The following is a 19,579-nucleotide window of genomic DNA, read 5'->3' on the forward strand; positions in this document are numbered from 1 at the left end:
GTATCCAATCAGGGCAATTATTGTGTGGCTAATGATGTAAAAATTCCAATTAGTTTATTGATGAACAATAATGCAGCTTCCTATAATTTACTTGAGGTCAAGCTGGAAGAAGTATATTTCATTATTTTGTGAATCCTGAATTAGAGGGATAAACTGAACAGCAGGCACTTAAATGAGTGAGTTCACCACTTACTGCAATACAACATGACATGATATGACAACTTGGCCAATAAAATGTGCTAATCTAATGATACCACAGCTTTTTTTACAATGGTTTTCTCTCTTCTCTTCATTATTTTAATTATCCGACAACTGTTAATCCCAACTGCTTGCGGTCTATTATCCATCGAATTTAGAAGTCACTGAATCAGAAATCAGTGCTGCCTGTAAACACCGTACTACACAGTAACAAATTTTATATTTGACTAACCCTAAACCGTACTACCAGATAGTTTGACCTGTTTTTACTTTATAAGGAAATCCCAAGAAGTTCCCTCACACGCTTTATCTGGTTAAATACGTAAGAGGATAATTTGATTTAGTTATTACAAAAATAAGTAAAAGAAAAATGTATTATCAATACTAACGGAGGAAACATAGAGACTCTCTGTATTAATGATTATTAAAGAAGTTTGAGAGTAAAATAAAAATATACAAATAAGTTTAATAAAATATTTATCTTATTTTAAGTTTTAAAGGTTTAACAAAATTATCTTTGAAGATAGAAAAAGGAAGTAGTGAATAATTAATGTTTATAAAACAATCATTTTAGTGATTTTGATAAGAAAAAAAAAGATAATATTTGAGTCTTTAATAAAAAAAAGAATTTAAGGAAAAAATAGTGAAAAAATAAACAACAACATGTGGATGTCTAAAATGCATAAAACAAAATGTGTTAGGTTTAGGATTGTAGTGTTTTATGATTTTTTTTTTTGAAAAACTTACTCATTTGTGAGTGAAGGAAACAAAACAAGTGAGGGGGAGTGGAGTAAAGAGTGCATTGGACGAATAGTCACTCATCTTAATTTAATCAAGGGTCTAAACTTTATACTTTTAATAACAACAACTGCAAACCAATATAAAAACTATACACAAAAATGCACTGCATGTAAAGAATGTGAAACAATTAGAACAAAACCAGAAAAAATAGACAAAAAAAAATGAGGGTGAGAGTAAGTATATGCAGAAACGAATGTCTCTCTCTTCAAGAATGTGAGAGAAGAGAATGAAGTTTCAAATACATTAATATTGTAACTTAAGGTCAATTAAGAGAAAGAGAGAGAAGTGAGAAGTTTTTGATAGAGAGAAAAGTGATAAGTTTTTTATAAAGAGAAAAGTGAGAAGCTTTTTTTTTATAGAGAGTGAAGTAAGAAGTTGTTAAAAAAGTTACTTTTGATTTTCAAATAATAAAATTAAAAAAAATGAGAAATGAATACTAAAAAAGAAAAGGTTTAATTACCTTTTTCGTTTCTATATTTATAGCCAATAGTCAATTCGGTATAGTGGTTTTTAAAAAATTCAATTTGGTCCCTAAGTTTTTTAAAATGTATTTAAAATGGTCCTCAAACGGCGTTAAGTGGTGCTTATGTGGCAGACACGTGTAAGTTACGTGGATGGTGCTTACATTACTTTAGTGAATACTGAATTAGGGTTTAGGTTATTCAAATTGGGGATTTCAAATTTCTGATTTAGGGTTTCTAATACGAGGATTGCTCCCCTGGTTGGATTTTGTGGTGCGCTTCCCTGCTTCGATTCCATTCGGAGGTGTGCTCCCGTCATTCGATTCTATGGTGCGAGTGAATTCGGAGGTGCGATCTTGTGGTTTGTGATTCGTTCGTGGGTGTAGTTCCGTTTGTGGTGGAAATTTGTGCATATAAATCTGCATCTGTATCATCATGTAGCTGTAACCGAATGGAAGTGCAACAACAACGATCGAACTCTAGTCATGGTGGTGGGAGTAGGACGACTTTTGTTGCTCCCATTTGCGATTGTGGGGAATTTGCGGTTTTGAGAACCGCAACAACGGTCAAAAATTGTGGGAGGCAATTTTGGGGGTGTCCAAAGTATAAGGTGAGATGTATTAAACTATGGCTTATGAAAAAAAAATGCATTGGTATTGACTTTTTGCTTATGGTTTTGTCTAATACAGAGTAGGAGTGGCGTAAACATGGGATGCAATTTTTTTAGATGGTGCAAGTGCATTGAAGACATTGGGGATGACAAAGATGAAACTATTGCTAGACAAAGAAACAAGATTTGTAGCTTGGAAAAGCGTTTGAAGATGTCAAGAAAGTGGATAAAGATGTTGTTAGTAGGGTTGTGTGTTGTTGTTGTAATAAACCTTGCTGTATCTGACAACCCTCTATCATTCACAAAGGTTCCTTCACTTTCATCGTCATCAACACCCAAATCATGCAAATCATCTGTACAATTTGGTTCTAAACCTTCAATAGGATTATTGACCCGCCTTTTACTTCGGCGTCTATGCCTAACATCGCCTTTAATTGTAGTACCCTCACCCTTATCTGTAGAACCCTCACCCTCACCCTCACCGTCAACCTCACCCTTATCTCTAGTACCCTCACTCTGAACTTCAATTTCACCTTCAATAAATTCAACTTCCCTTAACCAAGAAGAATCTTCTGAAGCATGCCCACCACCATGACCTTCATCCTCCTCATCATCTTCCTCACCCACTTCGTACCATGATGCTCACCAATGTCCACACCACCACCATCTTCAACATTAGGTTCAACACCTTCGGGTTCCACACCACCACCATACTCAACATCATGTTCAAGACCTTCGGGACCACCACCATCCTCAACATCAGCTTCACACCTTTGGCTTCCACTCCATCACCTAAAACCAACATCACTTCTGCATCTGAAACAACATGCACTAAAAATAAATGAACTTCACCATGTGTATTTGCAATTTTCAACATTTCTATTGCACCACCATCATCAACCAGAACCTCCAATGTATTTTCTAACTCTTCACAACCTCCACGTGAATACCACATCTCCCGTACTGATATAAACCTCATCTCCTTTAGGATGCCAACTATTTCAAAGTAACTCCATCTATCACTGTCACATGACCATGTTGATGTATCACCACCAACATATCTCGCATCACAAAATATCCCACTATGGTGGACCACAAGTTGAAAATAACCTTCTTTCATGATATGGACTTTATAAAAGGTATTCCTGTGAAATATAAATATACATATGACCACAAATAACAAACAAATTACAAACCAAACCTTCACTTAAATGTTGGACCACACATCACAAAATTATGTCAGAGACCAAATGTTGGACCACACATAAAAAAATGTTGCACATGGTGGACCCTACATCATAAACTACTCTGTATATGTTCTCTAAAAGTAATAAAAAACAGAACCACTCTGAAACTAAGTTAAAAATTACTAACCTTATAAAGGAGCAACCACAAAATGACACCACGGTCTGGATCGCAATCGCTGCCCCTTCACCACCTCTGGACCGCACCACATAATCGCTCCTCCAAATCGACCATGGGAACGCAGCTCACCATCGTAACTCACGATCGCACCACAAAATCGAATGAGGGGAGCACACCTTCGAATGGAATCGAAGCAGGGAAGCGCACCACAGAATCCAACCAGGGGAGCAATCCTCGTATCAGAAACCCTAAATCAGAAATTCGAAACCCGATTTGAATAACCTAAACCCTAATTCAGTATTCACCAAAGTAAATGTAAGCACAATCCTCGTAACTTACACGTGTCTGCTACATAAGCACCATGTAACGCCGTTTGGTGATATTTAACAGAAAGAACCATTTTGAATATATTTTAAAAAACTTAGAGACCAAATTGAATTTTTTAAAAACCACTATACCAAATTGACTATTGGCTATAAATATAAAGACGAAAAAGGTAATTAAACCAAAAGAAAATGACAAAAAGTATTTTATTATATATTTCAAAAATAATAAAGAGAATACTCTTCTACATACATATACATATAGATAAGTAATTAAAACAATTTCAATTAATATTTTAATACAATTTGTCACCTGACTTCATTTTATAACGAAGTCGTGGAAGCTTAGCTTGGGTTATAACAATTTGGCAGGGTGGATGTTTCTCAGAAGAAATTGCTATTGTTATAAACAACATTCAGCAATGTTCAAGATACAGATTCAATTAGTTAATAAAAAATATTTTCATTTCCACGTTAGTTAAAAAGAAATCCTACAATTTTTTGTTTTGTTTTTCTTTTCCTTCTTTCAACTGTTTCACTATATTATTTAATAATTTATTTTTTCTCTTAATTTATAACACACAATCAACAATTATTAGTTTTATTAAATAATAAAATTAATTTCAGGTGATATATATATATATATATATATATATATATATATATTCCAAATCATCTTACATTTCAATTTCATGAATATAAGGCACCTCTATTATATAATATAAATTCGTGGTAAACTTCAACGATTTCGTTATAAATTGAGTACCACGACTTCTATTAAAATATTAATTAAAGTTATAAAATTTTATTATCTAGTAAAAGTTATATTAAGAATACACAACTTCATCTTCATTTATGCAAACTAGTTTTAGCTTTTTTTTATAGCTTGACACGATCTTAACATGTAGAAGACTCACCCCTCTTAAGTAAATTAACCACTTTCTCTACCAGTGCTCAGTATATCTCTTAGCCGTCTCTCATATTTTAAGTAGTCATTGGTCAAAATGTCAATTGCTTCAGAGAGTAGATACCACCTACTTCATGCCTCAATTCCTCTTCAACAAGTGAAGGCACAGCCACACAGAAAATCAAGCAAAACCATTTTTTTTATTTCATATTATTAAGAGGGTTGAATTAAAGAAGACAGATTGAAAGAGACCATTTCATTAAAAAAAATGGATTTGGAGGGGAAACAAGACGTAAGAGGCAGAAAGTCAAAAAATGAAGCTCTTTTCATCTAAACACTATTTTCCTCCTTCGTTTGTCAACTCACAAGGCAACCACTAATGCTTGTAATATGTTCTGAGATGTATGTGAACTAAAGTACAGACGCTTTCAACTGGTTTTTCTGCCATGAAGGGTGTTTTTCCCATCAGCTTCATGCTTTCTTGCTTCCTGCTGCTTTTGGATTCTTCAACTGCACTTCCTCTATGCCTTGATTCAGGTCTGCATACTTTTTCTTCCTTTGCCATTAATTTTTTGAGCTTTGTTTTCATTATGAATGTACATGGTTTTGTTTTCTTTATTACTTTTTTTGTAGAGCGACCATTTACCCTCAATACCACGATCGGGTTTTGCCCTTACAATGGCAGCACGTGTTGCCATTCCACAGAAGATGAAGGGATACAGAAGCAATTCCAACTGATGAATGCATCTGATCCTGGCTGTGCCTCCATTTTGAAATCTATACTTTGTGCGGTAAGTAAGGTTCTGGTTTACTCAAACAAAACCATATAGTATGTAGAGGGAAAAAAATGAATAAAAGCGTTTTTTTCTTTGTCGCTCTCGTAGGGGCCATAGCAGCATATTTCAAGGTCTGCATGGTTGACTCACTGCTATCAATGATTTTTACGTCATAAATATCTGGACACGTGTTCATATCGAGGCTCAAAAGTATGCTCAATTTCACTCGATACTTTCAAAGTTAATTTTTTCTTGTCATACGAAGTGACTAAATTGTCGCGTGAGCTTTTCAGATGTTGTCAACCACTGTTTTATATTTCAAAACCAACCAACAAGTTCTGCCCTGCATGCTGCAGTTCTGTGTTGTCTAACTTTCTTTTGTTTGTAGAGATGCGACCCTTTTTCGGCGGAGCTATTTACTGTTCAATCCACTCCCAGATCAGTTCCCGTGCTTTGCAATTCGACCATCCCTGGAAATTCCTCTCAGTCAAAAGCAGCAGTGCAGGACTTCTGCTCTGAAGTATGGGACACATGCCAAGCTGTGTCAATTATAAACTCACCATTTTCCCCTTCATTACAGGGCCAAGCAGGAGGAACACCGGGTAATAACGCCAATGCAACCAAACTAACTGAATTATGGCAATCAAAAACAGATTTTTGTAATGCATTTGGTGGAGCCTCCAATAGTGAATCAGTTTGCTTTGAGGGGGAACCTGTTGAACTAAATAACACTCGAACTCCTATGAACACCCCTCATGGTTTGTGCCTTGAGAAAGTTGGGGATGGATCTTATCTCAATATGGTTGCTCACCCTGATGGCTCTAATCGCGCATTCTTCTCTAGTCAAATGGGTAAGGTTTGGCTGGCAACTATTCCTGATGAGGGATCAGGAGGACAATTGGAACTTGATGTGTCAAGTCCCTTTGTTGATCTAACCGACCAAGTTTATTCTGATACTCAACTTGGAATGATGGGAATGGCATTTCATCCAAACTTTACAAACAATGGTCGATTCTTTGCTTCATTTAACTGTGATAAGGATCAGTGGTCTGGATGTAACGGAGTATGTTCTTGTAATTCAAATGTTGATTGTGATCCATCAAAGATGGGAAATGAGAATGGTGTTCAACCATGCCAGTATCAAGCTGTTATTGCAGAATATACTGCAAATGGTACTGCATCTCCGCCATCATCGGTACACATCTCTATACTCATAAAAGTAGTTTCTATAATAAGTTTAACTCAGGGACCAAGTTGTTCTTGATTTTTCAGTTAAGTGCTAAACCAGTAGAAGTGAGAAGGATATTTACCATGGGCCTCCCTTTTATATCTCAACATGGAGGCCAAATACTCTTCGGACCTAATGATGGATATTTATACTTCATGATGGGAGATGGTGGAGGCTCAGGTGATCCATACAACTTTGCCCAAAACAAGAAATCATTGCTTGGAAAGATTATGAGGCTTGATATAAACAACATTCCAAGTGAGTTATACATCATAAAGCATTTACCATGCATTAGAAGCTTGATGACTTCTTGTGAAATATTCTACCATTTAATTAATTAAATAGTGGCCATAAAGTAGAATGGATTCCTAGGGAATCTTGTAGCACGGTGATTTGATAAATAGAAAATGTGAAGTTTATTCTTTTTTCATTTCTCTGTTTCTACACACATTGTAAAGTTATTGAATGCTAAATATCATTTGTTCCCTCACTCTTGAGAATGACATCTAACAAATGTTCAGGTGCATCAGAAATCAGCAAACTTGGCCTTTGGGGTAGCTACTCCATTCCTAAGGATAATGCGTTCAGTGAAGATAAAGATCTGCAACCTGAAATATGGGCCTTGGGATTAAGAAATCCATGGCGATGCAGTTTTGATTCAGAAAGACCTTCCTACTTTTTTTGTGCAGATGCTGGACAGGTTTGTCAGTGCTAATCCTAAAATAAATCTTATGGTAGTTAAATTTATACAGCACTGTAATGCAATCTGTAATTTAACTCTTCTAGTGTGAGTACCATGCTGTTAAGTATTACTATTAACTAGCCTGCATATATTGAAAGTGTTGATGCACTTCAAGCCACAATAGACTGAGCATTTGAGAAATCAGAACTCCACAATCTGACATGACTAGAGCCACAGAAAAAAATTAAGTGGAATATATTACATAATTGATTCGTAGGATCTTTATGAGGAGGTGGATCTCATCACAAAGGGTGGAAACTATGGTTGGCGTGTTTATGAGGGACCCTATCTTTTCACTCCTACAGAGTCACCTGGTGGCAACACCTCCCTCAACTCCATCAATCCAATTCTCCCAATATCTGGATACAACCATTCTGAAGTAAACAAGAATGAAGAATCTGCATCTGTCACTGGTGGATATGTCTATCGGTCTAGGACTGATCCTTGCATGTATGGAAGGTAAAAACAAACTTTTCTTAAGTTTGTAAGGAAAATCAGAAACTCTCTGTTGAGGAATATATCAAATTATAATTTATCAAGACACATATTTTTAGTTCAATGAGTATCGATATTTAATGTTTCCTACTAAAGAATAATTATAATATGTCTATTTCAAATTAGAAACATGTGTATTCATTGATTACTTAATTATAGAAATTAAAATGATAGTGACATTAAATACCTTTTATAGAACTTTGAAGAATCCACATTGTTTATCATTAATCAGTGTTTTTTCAGGTACTTGTACACTGATCTCTATGCTGGTGCAATATGGACAGCCATTGAAGATCCCCAAAACAGTGGAAATTTCAGCACCACCAGAATACCTTTCAGTTGTGCACATGACTCTCCTATCCAATGTGACTCAGTCCCTGGAAGCTCCCTTCCAGCACTGGGCTACATTTTTTCATTCGGTGAAGACAACAACAAAGATGTTTATATTCTTGCAAGCACTGGTGTTTACCGTGTTGCTCGTCCAAGCCGTTGCAGTTACACTTGTTCACTGGAAAAGGCAACGACCACTCCTCCTTCTTCCCCTTCTCCATCTCATTCAAGCTGTTGTAGTAACTTCTTCTCCGGATATCTGTTTCTGCATCTTTCATCCTTTTTGTTGCTTTACATAGATTTTGTGTAGTGTTGCCTTGTGAATAATTCACATTGCAATAGGAAGTTAGTTTTCACATGTTAGTTACACATGTATATCTACATGCATTGCAGCTATTGAATCACTCTGGCATGAAATAATAACGTTCTAGTTTAGGATTCACGTATTTTGAAAGAAGAGCTGAAGGGCACATTTCTAAAACTTGCTATGATCTGAAAACTCCAAATTATGCTAAAAATATATTATCTGTGGATGAAATTTCTTGAAGGTTTGAAGTATGCAAAATATAATCTAGAGTCTAAATATGCAGGATATTACTTATGTTTAGTAGGACTAGTTGATTAAATGTGGCACATAATGTGCTACTCCAGCTGCAGCTTACAAGTTCCCAATTTTGGCCAATTCTTCATACTTTCATCAATAATTATGAGCTTGGTGAAGTGCAAACCTTGAAAGGTGTTTTACGCGTCTTAGCTGTTTTATGCCATAGTCCAACAACTCAATAGTGTTACTATTCTTGAAAAGACATCATTGAACTGAGGTTGAGCAACTAAGGTGTTTGCAGCAATTGGAGTGGGCAGCAATTAACAAATGTTGACAATCTGGTCCATACAAGTGTCAGTTTTGGAGTGACCTAATAGTTTGGGACGGTTTGGTACAGCTGGATAAGCAATTACTACTTGTAGAGGTGAAATCAGGTTGAACATTCAAGAATTGACAACTCACTGCAAAAGAATACTGTTCAACCTGACACTGAATTGCTTTCATCAATTGATGTCCTTAATTAATCAGAGAAAGGGGACAACACAAGGAAATCAATACTTAATTTCATCTATACACCAATCAAAACCAATCATCAATCAAAATGCTAAAATGGGGTTTTTTTTTTTATCTTCAGTATAGGACAATTAATAGTAGAATACACATTTTTTTCATCATTCACTTTCTTCAAGATGATTCTTGCCAAAATACGGAAGTGTTGAGTTAATGATTAGATATTTTGTATTTATATATTGTCCAGACTATTTAATTATACCACCAAAATCACGTCATTATAGTATTAAACTTTTTCATCATCAATATTTTTCTCAATAGATAAAGGATAACCTATAGCAAAGACAAAAATGCATTCTTACATTAAAAAAAATGAAAAAAGCCAATGTGAAAAATGAACAATTACGCATTTACCTTCAAATATAAAACAAACAAAAATGTAAAAAAGATATTATGTTATCAATCAAACCATTGTAAACTCTCTTTTTTTCATTTTTTACTGTCTCTTCCATTAATTCAAAGTACCTTATTTTTCACTTTCTTTCTCTTTACCCTCAGGTTTTTTTTTTCACACAGTTCATACAAGTGAAAGCAGAGTTAAAGATGACAGAAGCAACAGAAGGAAAGAAGTACAAAAGATCATTATGAAAATCAAATCCAAATGCGGAGTTCTAAATCACGTTAGTAAATCTAAAAAAGTGAAATAATTAAGAACATTGGTGTTCTCTATAATGAAATTTTAGTGCAATTATTACAACGAAAAGAGTTACAATAATTACATTGCCATATTTTTGACCAATTTAAGGAGTTATTTTTTGTAATATATCCAACACTCTATGCATTAATTTCCTATTCTTATCATCTGGGGTAGGATTGTTTTGAGCAAGAAGAATTTGTTGAATTAAGCAAGCCATGTGACCCTATCAGAATCTTTGGAAGATCGACCCAGTCAAGTTCAGTCATGTTCCATTACATATAATCCATAGTGGAATATTTGACTTCACCCAATTCATTGAGTAGGCTAGTACGAATCATAGCTTTAATCACTAGTTCTTTTTCTACTTTCTCCTTTTCATTCATGGAACCTCTTCCACACCTTTCAACACAATATTGAATGTAAGAAGCTATTAAACTTATTAAAAAGGTTTGAAACTTTCAATCATGCTTATCTTCATAAATATAAATGTGAAATCTCGTATTAAACAACAGTAGACAAGTGAATCTAGCTTTGTATACGTGCATGATGATGAACAAATTATGTCCCACATGCACAGGAGAAAACCTAGTATTAATTATTGTTTTGTATCTCTCCCTCCCTCTGCAATTATTGTAAACAAAACATTGATAGTTAAGAAAAACTTCCTCACATTCCTCAAACACTTCTTTTTTACATCTAATAAACTTAACAATATCTATCTGTATATATGAATCTAATATTGTGTATTACTTTACATCGAAAAGGAAGTTCTACTTGTTTTCATTGTGGATCAAGCTTTAAACTTTTGTTCCACTAATGAATTTGCAAAAATGCTACCTACCTTTTTAAGGCAAAGGGGGGAATAAAATCAGCAATGTCGAAATTCTTCAGTTTCAACATTTCTGTTAGACAAGTTAGAGTTTCCCGTTTGTTAACTTAACATGTCAGGTTTAGCTTTTGAGAAGTTGAAAATCATTGTTTGAGCAAATTGTAAGAAACTATAATTTTAGATTTTGAAAAACAAAACCAATCTTGATTAGACTCATGTGTTTCCATCAAAATTTCTCAAATAGCATACTAACAACAAGTAAGAATTGCTTGAACTCGCACACTTGATCATGGTTAAATCCATGTTGAAATGTATTAAATAACAGAAATAAATAAGAATTACTTCAGATTATGTTCAGGTTTCACACTAAACTAAACCAACAGTCTCATCCAAAAGGGAAGAAAAAAAAGTAGATTTTTTTTTCTGAATTTTAAAGATAGAGGAAAGGCAAAAGAAAAAAAAATCCAAAGTAAACCCCATCAGCAGTTAAATCTAAAAGGGAAGAAAACAGTAGATTTAATTTTTCTTACATTTGACCAAAGGTGAAACGAAATCTAACCTCATAGCTCCAAATTTGAGGTACTGTCCCTCTCTATCATCACTGCCAGTCACCACTCTTTCTCTTTCTTGAGTCTGTGGTTTTCCTATTTTTGCAGTTTCATTCATGGACTTGAGTTTCTCATAGGATACACTCACCTTTGGATTTGAGGGTTTGGATTGGACCCTTTGGTCCTTCCCATCTCCCCTCTCTTTTTTGTCTTTTCAATTTTCTCTTTTTATTCTTCTCTTGCGCTTTCTAGTTTCCACAATCTAATGCTAACTCATCAACCATGATTCTCCAACTCTAATCTCACACTCACTTCCCTAAACCCTAATTCAATATCCCTTCTCATGTCCAACGGATCCCCTCCTCCGCTGACCAGCGAACGGTCCTTGCCGCCGGAACCCAACCCCTCAAACCATGTTTCCCATTCCAAGGAGGAAACCGCCGCGGCTCCTCCACCAACCACCAGGAGTACCCGCCCTTCTCGGGCGTGCACCATGCGAGCCGCCTCTCGATTCCTTTCCTCGTCGGCGGCGGCGAAGAGGGAGGATTCTCCGCCGCCGGCGCCGCAATGCGGCAAGATCGTGACTCCGCTGGTGGAGCCGCCGTCGCCGTCACAGTTGCCACGGTGGAACCTGCGGACGATGTGGGAGTTTGCTTCCGTGCTGAATTTCTTGCATGTGAGTTGGGAAGTGTGCAATCTTTGTCTTTGGATTGCTCTTGTTAGTGTTTTCTGTGTGTGAAAAGTTGTGCCTTGTTGCAGCTGTTTATGCCTCTTTTGAATATCTCGCTGGAATTTTCCGCGGAAGAATTGGAGACAGCCCTTCTTACCCCCAACGATACTTTGTTTCATATTCATATGCCTTTGCTAAAGGTTGGTTGGTTTTATTACTGATTTTTGTTTAGTTTTTCTTTTAGTTTGTGTTTTGGTCCTTGGTTCATGTTTATGGCATTTTTTTCTCATGTGGATGTAGGTCTTAATATTTGCGGATTGAGTTTGTTTACTGCTTCTTCTTCTTGTGTTTACTCTGCACGTGTCTAATAAGATTCGATCATCATGTTTCTTCCTGTTCTGTGCTGAATTTACTTATTTTGAATGTTTTTGCTTCAAGTTTACACCTTCAATTGCAGAATATAGTTTTGTAACCTGGTCGAGTTGAATGCTTGACTGTAAGAGAGATTTTAGAGTTATTAAGTGGATCTTTGTTATTATTATTTGTTCAGGGAAAGCTTCTGTGGTTGAAAGAGTGGATTAGACAAACATTTTGCATTGGTTTTATTTAGTTTTAGTTCAGATATAAGTTTAGCTATGTGTTTTGGGAAATTGGGAGTGTTTTTATGTAGGTGGCTTCTGTATTGCTGGATTTGATGGATGGAAGAAGGCTTGTTATTTTAGTTTTCAAATTACATTAATGATTGATTACTTAGCAATGAATTTGACCAATTTAATATTCTGAGATGGATATAATTGCTTTTGACTGATTGCATTCTCGGGGTTGACAGAGGTTTGTAAAGTAGAAAGAAGGTACTTGATTCGGAGATTTTTATTAGAAGTATGAAAAGCCCTTTATTCGGTAGCTAAAAGATAAATATGAACTTGCATTGTTCTTTTCATCTGCATGAGTGTTAAGTTGGGAGCATGTGGGGATTGTGATAAGCAAATCTGAAGGCCCATTTCCCTGCTGAAGCATTGAATCCAACCGTGAAGTTTGTTTATTCCATGCAGTTGTCACTTTTAAGAACGAAAATGACAGTGTTTTCTAAATGAGAAGGTTACAATATCCAAAACAGTCTGAGTAAGTTAAAAGCTTTGTCTGCATTTATCCCTGTGTTGACTTTGACCCCGCTCTTGATGTTCTGGATGCAAATCAATCTCAAAGGTGCTGTTGAAATGAGTAATATATATGTACCTTGGATACCATACCGAATTAGAAGTTTTTTCTAAATTTTGGGTACAAGGGACATCTACATACCTAATTATTATTGGAAGTTTTCTGACATGAACAACAGTTTCGTACAAGATTTAAATTGTCTGACTTGTGAGAATAGGTTGAAGATTTAGCCCTTTATTTTGTATTGCTGCTTATAAATGTATGTTGAAGGCAAGGTACTCAACCAGTCCTTGATCTAATGAATCATCTACCTGTGCTTATATAACTTTTGTTTTTGACTTGTTATAAAAAAACATCAACCTTGCTTTAGAATATATTAGTGAGGGAAAGTGAAGGCTGTCAATTGAGTAATCATACAGTTTCAAATCTAATATTAGTTGTTTGAACTTTGAAGTTGTGGTTTAGCGGTAATTCTTCTGCAATTATCTTTCTCAAAGTTTATTCCTTAGAGAATCAGTACTTTCTTCTCCATGTGTTTGCAGAGCTGCTACTCATTTGATAATAACGTAATATATTAAACGTTTTGATAGGCAATCCCTCCGATTACCCGAATGGCACTCACACGCGATACTTGGATAACCGTATTGTGCAGGAAATTGAGAGATTGGTGGCATTGGGTAATAAGTTACTTTCAATCAGCAAGCTGATATTTTATAATAATGTCTATTTTACAATTTCTGGAGTTAATAGGAGGATGGAATCCAAATGTAGGTTGCTGATGGGGATCTTCCAGTTGTTGCTTCCCATGGGTAAGTGCTCATGCAATTTTTGTAACCCTAGAATCTTAATCTTCAAATATCACAGGCTCAGGTTATGCTAATGTGACAGGGTGGAGATTGAAGTGTATAAATCACTTGATCCAGGGATCCGTGTTGTCATCTTAAAAGCAATCTGTGACATTCGTGTTGAGGTATAATCTATCAATATCTTTTTCTCTTAATGGATGGTTGTATACATTCATGCTATATACAGCTGTTCATGTTCTAGAATGGCATTGTCTTTTATTTGGCATGCTCCTTGTATCTTTCACATAAACGACTCCTTTATGCTTGTGTATTGTCATGTCATACAATCTGGATAGATGTTGTTATGTTTTCTGTTTTTGAGGACCAATGACTTTTGTGTCTGATTTGAGGACCAATGACCTAGCATCCTAAAAATCAATTGGTGACACTTTACTCAACTCTATCGTTGGTTTGGAACCCTCCATAGATAGCCCTTTTCAAGACACTAACAACAAGTCTGATACCATTGGATAAGCACTGAAGCATTTGGGTAACCCACTTGTAAAAGCTAGCTATTAACATGAAAGAACCGAACACTTAAAACTTGATCAAGCATCCCATACTACTCAATGTAAGACATAGGCATCCTTTAATATCTAAGTTCTAGTCAACCTCCTAGGATTTTTTAATGGGTAGGGTCAGGGGGAACCCTAGATCAAAACCTACTGGGTGCATCCACAATTCCCCAAATGTTGTTACTCTGTTATCCCTTTGCGGATTATACAAGTGGTGATGAACAAATTTGAGCGATTATTTTACAGCAAGAAGACATCCGAAGTTATATTGACAACTCAATTAAACACGGTGTTCAACTTTCAACATTCCGTAAAGAGCGTATTGGAGGTGACTCACACGGAATTTCTTATTGGTAATAAACTTTTGTTTTCGGTTGTCATGGCCAAATTTTGAAATCTTATATTAGAAAGTATTGTGCATTATGGTTTTATTCATTTGAAATTTGACTGGTGCAGGTATGAAGACGATCCCATTATTGGACATAGGTTGTATCGAGAAATAAGGAAAACTGAAGTGATTCAAATGAAGAAAGGGAAAGCAAGAGGCTCCCAGGTTCTTTCTAGCACATCATACCAGTGGGAAGCAGTTGCTACCAATTTTGATGAATTTCAAGATGTTTCTGTAAGTTACTAAAGTTGGTGGTTGATCTACATTCATTTTAATGAGTTACTTATCACTTAAACATGGAACAACTAACGTTTGTTGTAGTTGTCTTGATTGGAGTTGGGACTCTGGTGTTATAGATTTGTGATTTTGATAATAAATCACTTGATAACTTTAAATGTAAACTACACAATAGTTTGTCGTGTTGTAAAACACAATAAATCTACTTTATTGCGTTTTTAACCCAAATAGTCTCCAAATTAGGGTTCTCCGTGAAATCTGATGTTAGGTTCAAAACTTATTTATCAGAATCTAATTATAAATCAAATGAAAACTTGCATGTTGTGGGTGGTTCTCAAAAGTCAAAGACACTTTCATAGTTTTGTGTAGGTTTCATAATAACCTGGTTCTAAACTAGTTTGAAAGTTATTTTATCTCACAAGCAAACATCCTAAATGTTTGTAGCTAGGCCTTTGGTGAACTATACACACTGCAGTGTAATACATGATGCGATCCAGAGGTCAATGTTAGCGATTATTTCATGAGATCTGATGTTAATTGGGGAAGCATTTGCCTTGTTCAACTTTTTGATGATTTTGCACTTTAGTCAATGTTATTTAGTACATAACTATCCAGCGAGATGATTGGTTTTACCCTTATTTTTCTTTTTTCAGTTTCAGTAAAGAACAGAAAACAGAATCGTGTATCCTGCTCCTTTTATGAATTGCATCTTTTTCTTTACATGAGCCGTATCATATATGAATTTAATCAATTCTTTCATCTGCTCACACAGGAGAAGCTTTTCTCAAGTAAAAACAGAACAGAGACTTCTGTGGGGAAAAAGATGAAGATAGACATGCTTCCTGAAGTCGAGAAAGCTCATAAGGTACTTTAGGGTCGAGAAATTTGAGAACAACTGGTGTTTTTAAAATTATGTCAATTTTTTTTTAAATATTGATTTATGGTCCTTGAAGGATCTTAGTTGCATTTTTATTCAACTGATACCAAATTGATTTGGTTGGCACAGAAAAAGGAGAAATTGCTGAAAAAGCAACACAAACAAGCTCTTCTGCTTGATAATTACTTGGTTGTTGATGGGCTTGGTCCAGGGCGTTCTCTCCGTGACAGAAAACCTGTTACCTACACTTTTGGTAAGAGCAAGAAAGTTTAATTATAACTGGAGTCATCATTTTCATGGTATTGGTAGCTGATGCCTACAATTGGTTGATTTGGATTTTGTTTTAACAACTGCAGTTTGTTTACTAGTCCCGGCTCCTTCTGTATGAATGTTAGGATATATAAAATATATCTCATAGACATCTGGATTCTATTGTTGAAAGTTTTAGAGCAACATATATGATCTCTACACCTGGGGAAGTAATCTGGGGAGTTGTTTCCAATATTTCCTGCTTGTTTTATTCAATTAGTATTAATAATTTTATTGTATTAGTGAGCTTGGGCTTGTCTATTAATTCTACCTACCTGTCAGGATAACTAGGAACTTTGAATATTTTATAACACATGATTGCAACACAATTTGATGTAATATATTAGTATCCTCTCCTCCTTTTCCAACCTAAATAATATATTTGAACAAAATGAGTTTCTGTGATTGTGCACTGGCCCCAGGCACCTCCTATTTTTTTAAGCATTTAGGCTGGATCCATTGACCCATATCTGTATTATATTTGGGGAATATCTGGTTTTAGCAGTAACCGATTGCCTGGGATTGTCAGTGCTACCATAGGGATACTGCGGTGGAAATGTCTGATTCCGGCTCCTTGTTTTTGTATAATCCAATGAGTATCTAATATGTAATGTCATATTGAAATTTTCCTTTTTACCCAGTCAGCCTGTTTCAACATGGTAGACTTCTTTTATAAAAATCTTACATTCTGTTTCATTCTCAGTTCTTGAGTAATTTTAAGAGGGTAAGTCCTTTCGCAATTGTAAGATAAACCTTGTGATTTGGTGGTCCCCGGTTTTAGGCTTGGAAACAACTCCCTTCATCTCATGAGGGTAAAACTGCATATGTGACCCTCTCCAATGATTGTAGATTTTTCTTTTTTCAAACCACGGTGCTTCAAGATCCAAAAAAACAACTTACATTGTTTGCATCTTCACCTGTAGATTTTTCATTGTCAGCAAGATGCAATTTCATACATGCAAATTACCCAAAACACTCACTTCTAACCCATTCCTATTGGTTATGTTCAAATTCCTATGCTTGAATTTCCCGATTTTGTTTTTGATTGAACTTGAATCAGCTTACCCTCAGAAACCACTGTGCTTGTTTTAAACCTAACCTGAAATTACTGTTATTGCAGATGATTATGACCGGTCAATCAATGAGGCAATTAAAGTAACCAAGTATGTGCTTATATCCTTTCCCGCTTTGTTTGGTATATATATGAGGAGGGAGATAGGTCAGTCATATGCATTAACTTGTGCCATTTACTCATGTCATGTATATATATATTTATTCCATTCAGGCAGAAACAGCCATCTCCAGAACGTATGCCCAAGAGAGAATCGGTAGCAAAACCTGAAGCTTTGACTAATGGTAAATATGGTCCTCTGCATGCCACACAAGATGTGAATTTTGGTATACCATCTTCAGAATCAGCTGACTCTTATGATGACAAGGAAGACCATGAAAATGACAACTTGGATCGAAGGTGTGTATTTTTTGTTTCTTTCAAATATGTTGAGATGTTTCTTCTCAAATATAATTTTCACTAATAATTTCATTTCACATTAGCAATCGTCAAAGACGGAGACCTAATCGGTATTCAGAAAGAGAGTTTGTTGAAGAAGTATCGTACAATGAGGCAGACTTCGATAGTGATGATGATATTGTTGGCGAAGCTGTATATGATGAAGAATATCTGGAGAAACGCAAGCATAAACAGAAGTCTTCTAGTAGTTCTGAAGGAGAAGAAGAATATGAATGGGACGAATACAATGTTGAAGATGATGAAGATGATGATGATGATGATGATTCCTTGAGCATAAGTGAGGATAGTGACAAACCCCGCAAGGTCAAACAGTTACCAGGCCGGACTAGGAGACAAACCAAACTCAGATCTGTGGGTGAGATTCAATCAAGTCTAAGACGCAGCAAGAGGGCAACTAGAAATTCTGTAAATTACAGGCAGTATGAGGCCTCAGAATCAGAAACTGAGTTCATCAAATCTGAGAAGTCTGATACATCAGCTGATCACTCAGAACCCAGTGAGAATGGTGAATACATGATGGAAAGTGAAGATTCAGGTGGCAGTGATGATGAAGAACAAGAAATGAAAGTAGCTGAGCCTGTTACTTATCCTGCAGTAGAACAGAATGAACAAAACCAGGCTCCTGAAAAATTAAGTAGTCCTGGTCAGGAGGAAGTTGAGAGCACAGGAAAGAGACGCTTCCTTGATTTGAATGAGCTTGCCCCTACCACTGGTTTTGATGATGGTCCAAACACAATAATGAAAGATGAAGGCAATGATTACTGAAGCTTCTCATCCTGCTCGAGAGCAGGAATTGTAGTTTTCTATCAGGGAAGCCAATGTGTATGATAATAGAACTATAAATTTTGTTATAAGCCCCAGAAAAAAGTTACGATCAGGTTTCTTCTTGAGGCACAGTCTAGCAGCTCTTGGTGCATGATTTGCCACCAGAAGCAGCGTGATACGCAGTTATGCAGATTAGGTAGTCACTTTTTTTTTTAATATTTTTACATTCAAAGGGTCCTCCAAAATGAATGAGAAATTGTTGGGCGTTATTTAGCCTATCCAATCCATGTACAATAACTGTTAACAGGTACTGTAACTTTAAAAAGATGTGGTTTTCAGATTATTAAGCCCTGTACTTTCTCCTTTTTATTTAATTTATACTTATTTGAATTAAGTTAGAGCTTTTAGTTTTGTTTGTAATATCGTGATCCAATACGAAACTGGATTAATGACACTGAATTTGACTGGTGCAGACAAATGATCGTTTTTGAGAAATTGCATCCTTGTATACTCATAAAGTTTAACTGATTTAACGTTAATTTTTAGTTCCTTCTCCCCGTTCAATTATCAATCATAACATGCTTGTTTTCCAATCGTGCAACTCCTAACACACAATTGCTTTTGTTTAGAAGCATCTAAATAAAAAAAAGTGTTTTTCCGTTTGCATGCAAGCAAACAGCAGGTTTGTTCATCAGTTGGGAAAGATTAAAGGTATTTTTATTTCTAAAACAATTTTTTTCCCTTCTAACGGGGGAGCTTCAAAGTATTCTTATTTCAATTTTTCTTTCCTTGTTCGTTTTGTATATTTAAATTTGAAAATTTAATTTTCTAATTTTAATCCAAACACAGTCTAAATATTCCTTTTCCACGTTGTTCGAGCTCTTTCTCTGCGCTATCTGATCTTCCTTAGTCATGGTTTA

The 19,579-nt window shown here is 35.6% G+C and overlaps 2 protein-coding genes across 3 annotated transcripts; both read left to right on the forward strand.

Moving 5' to 3' along the window:
• The first annotated feature begins 4,909 nt into the window (after positions 1 to 4,909).
• Positions 4,910 to 8,685, forward strand: LOC137807812 (HIPL1 protein). Of its 2 annotated transcripts, none has more exons than XM_068608623.2 (7): positions 4,910 to 5,202; positions 5,299 to 5,456; positions 5,830 to 6,636; positions 6,714 to 6,927; positions 7,191 to 7,369; positions 7,629 to 7,870; positions 8,150 to 8,685. In XM_068608623.2, the coding sequence occupies exons 1-7, from the start codon at positions 5,112 to 5,114 to the stop codon at positions 8,544 to 8,546; spliced, it is 2,088 nt and encodes a 695-aa protein (XP_068464724.2). In that variant the 5' UTR covers positions 4,910 to 5,111; the 3' UTR covers positions 8,547 to 8,685. The 2 variants fall into 2 exon arrangements, with proteins under 2 accessions (XP_068464724.2, XP_090155658.1); XM_090299532.1 differs by having other exon boundaries at positions 4,967 to 5,202; positions 5,830 to 6,613.
• Positions 8,686 to 11,334: 2,649 nt separating this feature from the next.
• LOC137807813 (DDT domain-containing protein DDR4) lies at positions 11,335 to 19,002 on the forward strand. The gene is made up of 12 exons (XM_068608624.2): positions 11,335 to 12,040; positions 12,124 to 12,234; positions 13,783 to 13,869; positions 13,964 to 14,001; positions 14,081 to 14,162; positions 14,799 to 14,905; positions 15,009 to 15,174; positions 15,950 to 16,042; positions 16,184 to 16,307; positions 17,484 to 17,526; positions 17,649 to 17,834; positions 17,918 to 19,002. Exons 1-12 carry the CDS (start codon positions 11,708 to 11,710, stop codon positions 18,657 to 18,659), a joined length of 2,112 nt encoding a protein of 703 aa, XP_068464725.2. The 5' UTR covers positions 11,335 to 11,707; the 3' UTR covers positions 18,660 to 19,002.
• Positions 19,003 to 19,579: the final 577 nt, after the last annotated feature.

Source organism: Phaseolus vulgaris, chromosome 3 (assembly GCF_051622355.1).
Source record: "Phaseolus vulgaris cultivar YP4 chromosome 3, ASM5162235v1, whole genome shotgun sequence".
Lineage (NCBI taxonomy): Eukaryota > Viridiplantae > Streptophyta > Magnoliopsida > Fabales > Fabaceae > Phaseolus > Phaseolus vulgaris.

What these genes read in the sequence shown, in the direction of transcription:
- LOC137807812 (XM_068608623.2), top strand. Translation starts at nt 5,112, where the DNA reads ATGAAGGGTGTTTTTCCCATCAGCTTCATGCTTTCTTGCTTCCTGCTG. An exon ending in TGATATAAACAACATTCCAA is followed by an intron (nt 6,928 to 7,190) that starts GTGAGTTATACA and finishes ACAAATGTTCAG; the next exon opens with GTGCATCAGAAATCAGCAAA. An exon ending in GATCCTTGCATGTATGGAAG is followed by an intron (nt 7,871 to 8,149) that starts GTAAAAACAAAC and finishes GTGTTTTTTCAG; the next exon opens with GTACTTGTACACTGATCTCT.
- LOC137807813 (XM_068608624.2), top strand. Translation starts at nt 11,708, where the DNA reads ATGTCCAACGGATCCCCTCCTCCGCTGACCAGCGAACGGTCCTTGCCG. An exon ending in TCTGTGACATTCGTGTTGAG is followed by an intron (nt 14,163 to 14,798) that starts GTATAATCTATC and finishes ATTATTTTACAG; the next exon opens with CAAGAAGACATCCGAAGTTA. An exon ending in ACCTGTTACCTACACTTTTG is followed by an intron (nt 16,308 to 17,483) that starts GTAAGAGCAAGA and finishes CTGTTATTGCAG; the next exon opens with ATGATTATGACCGGTCAATC.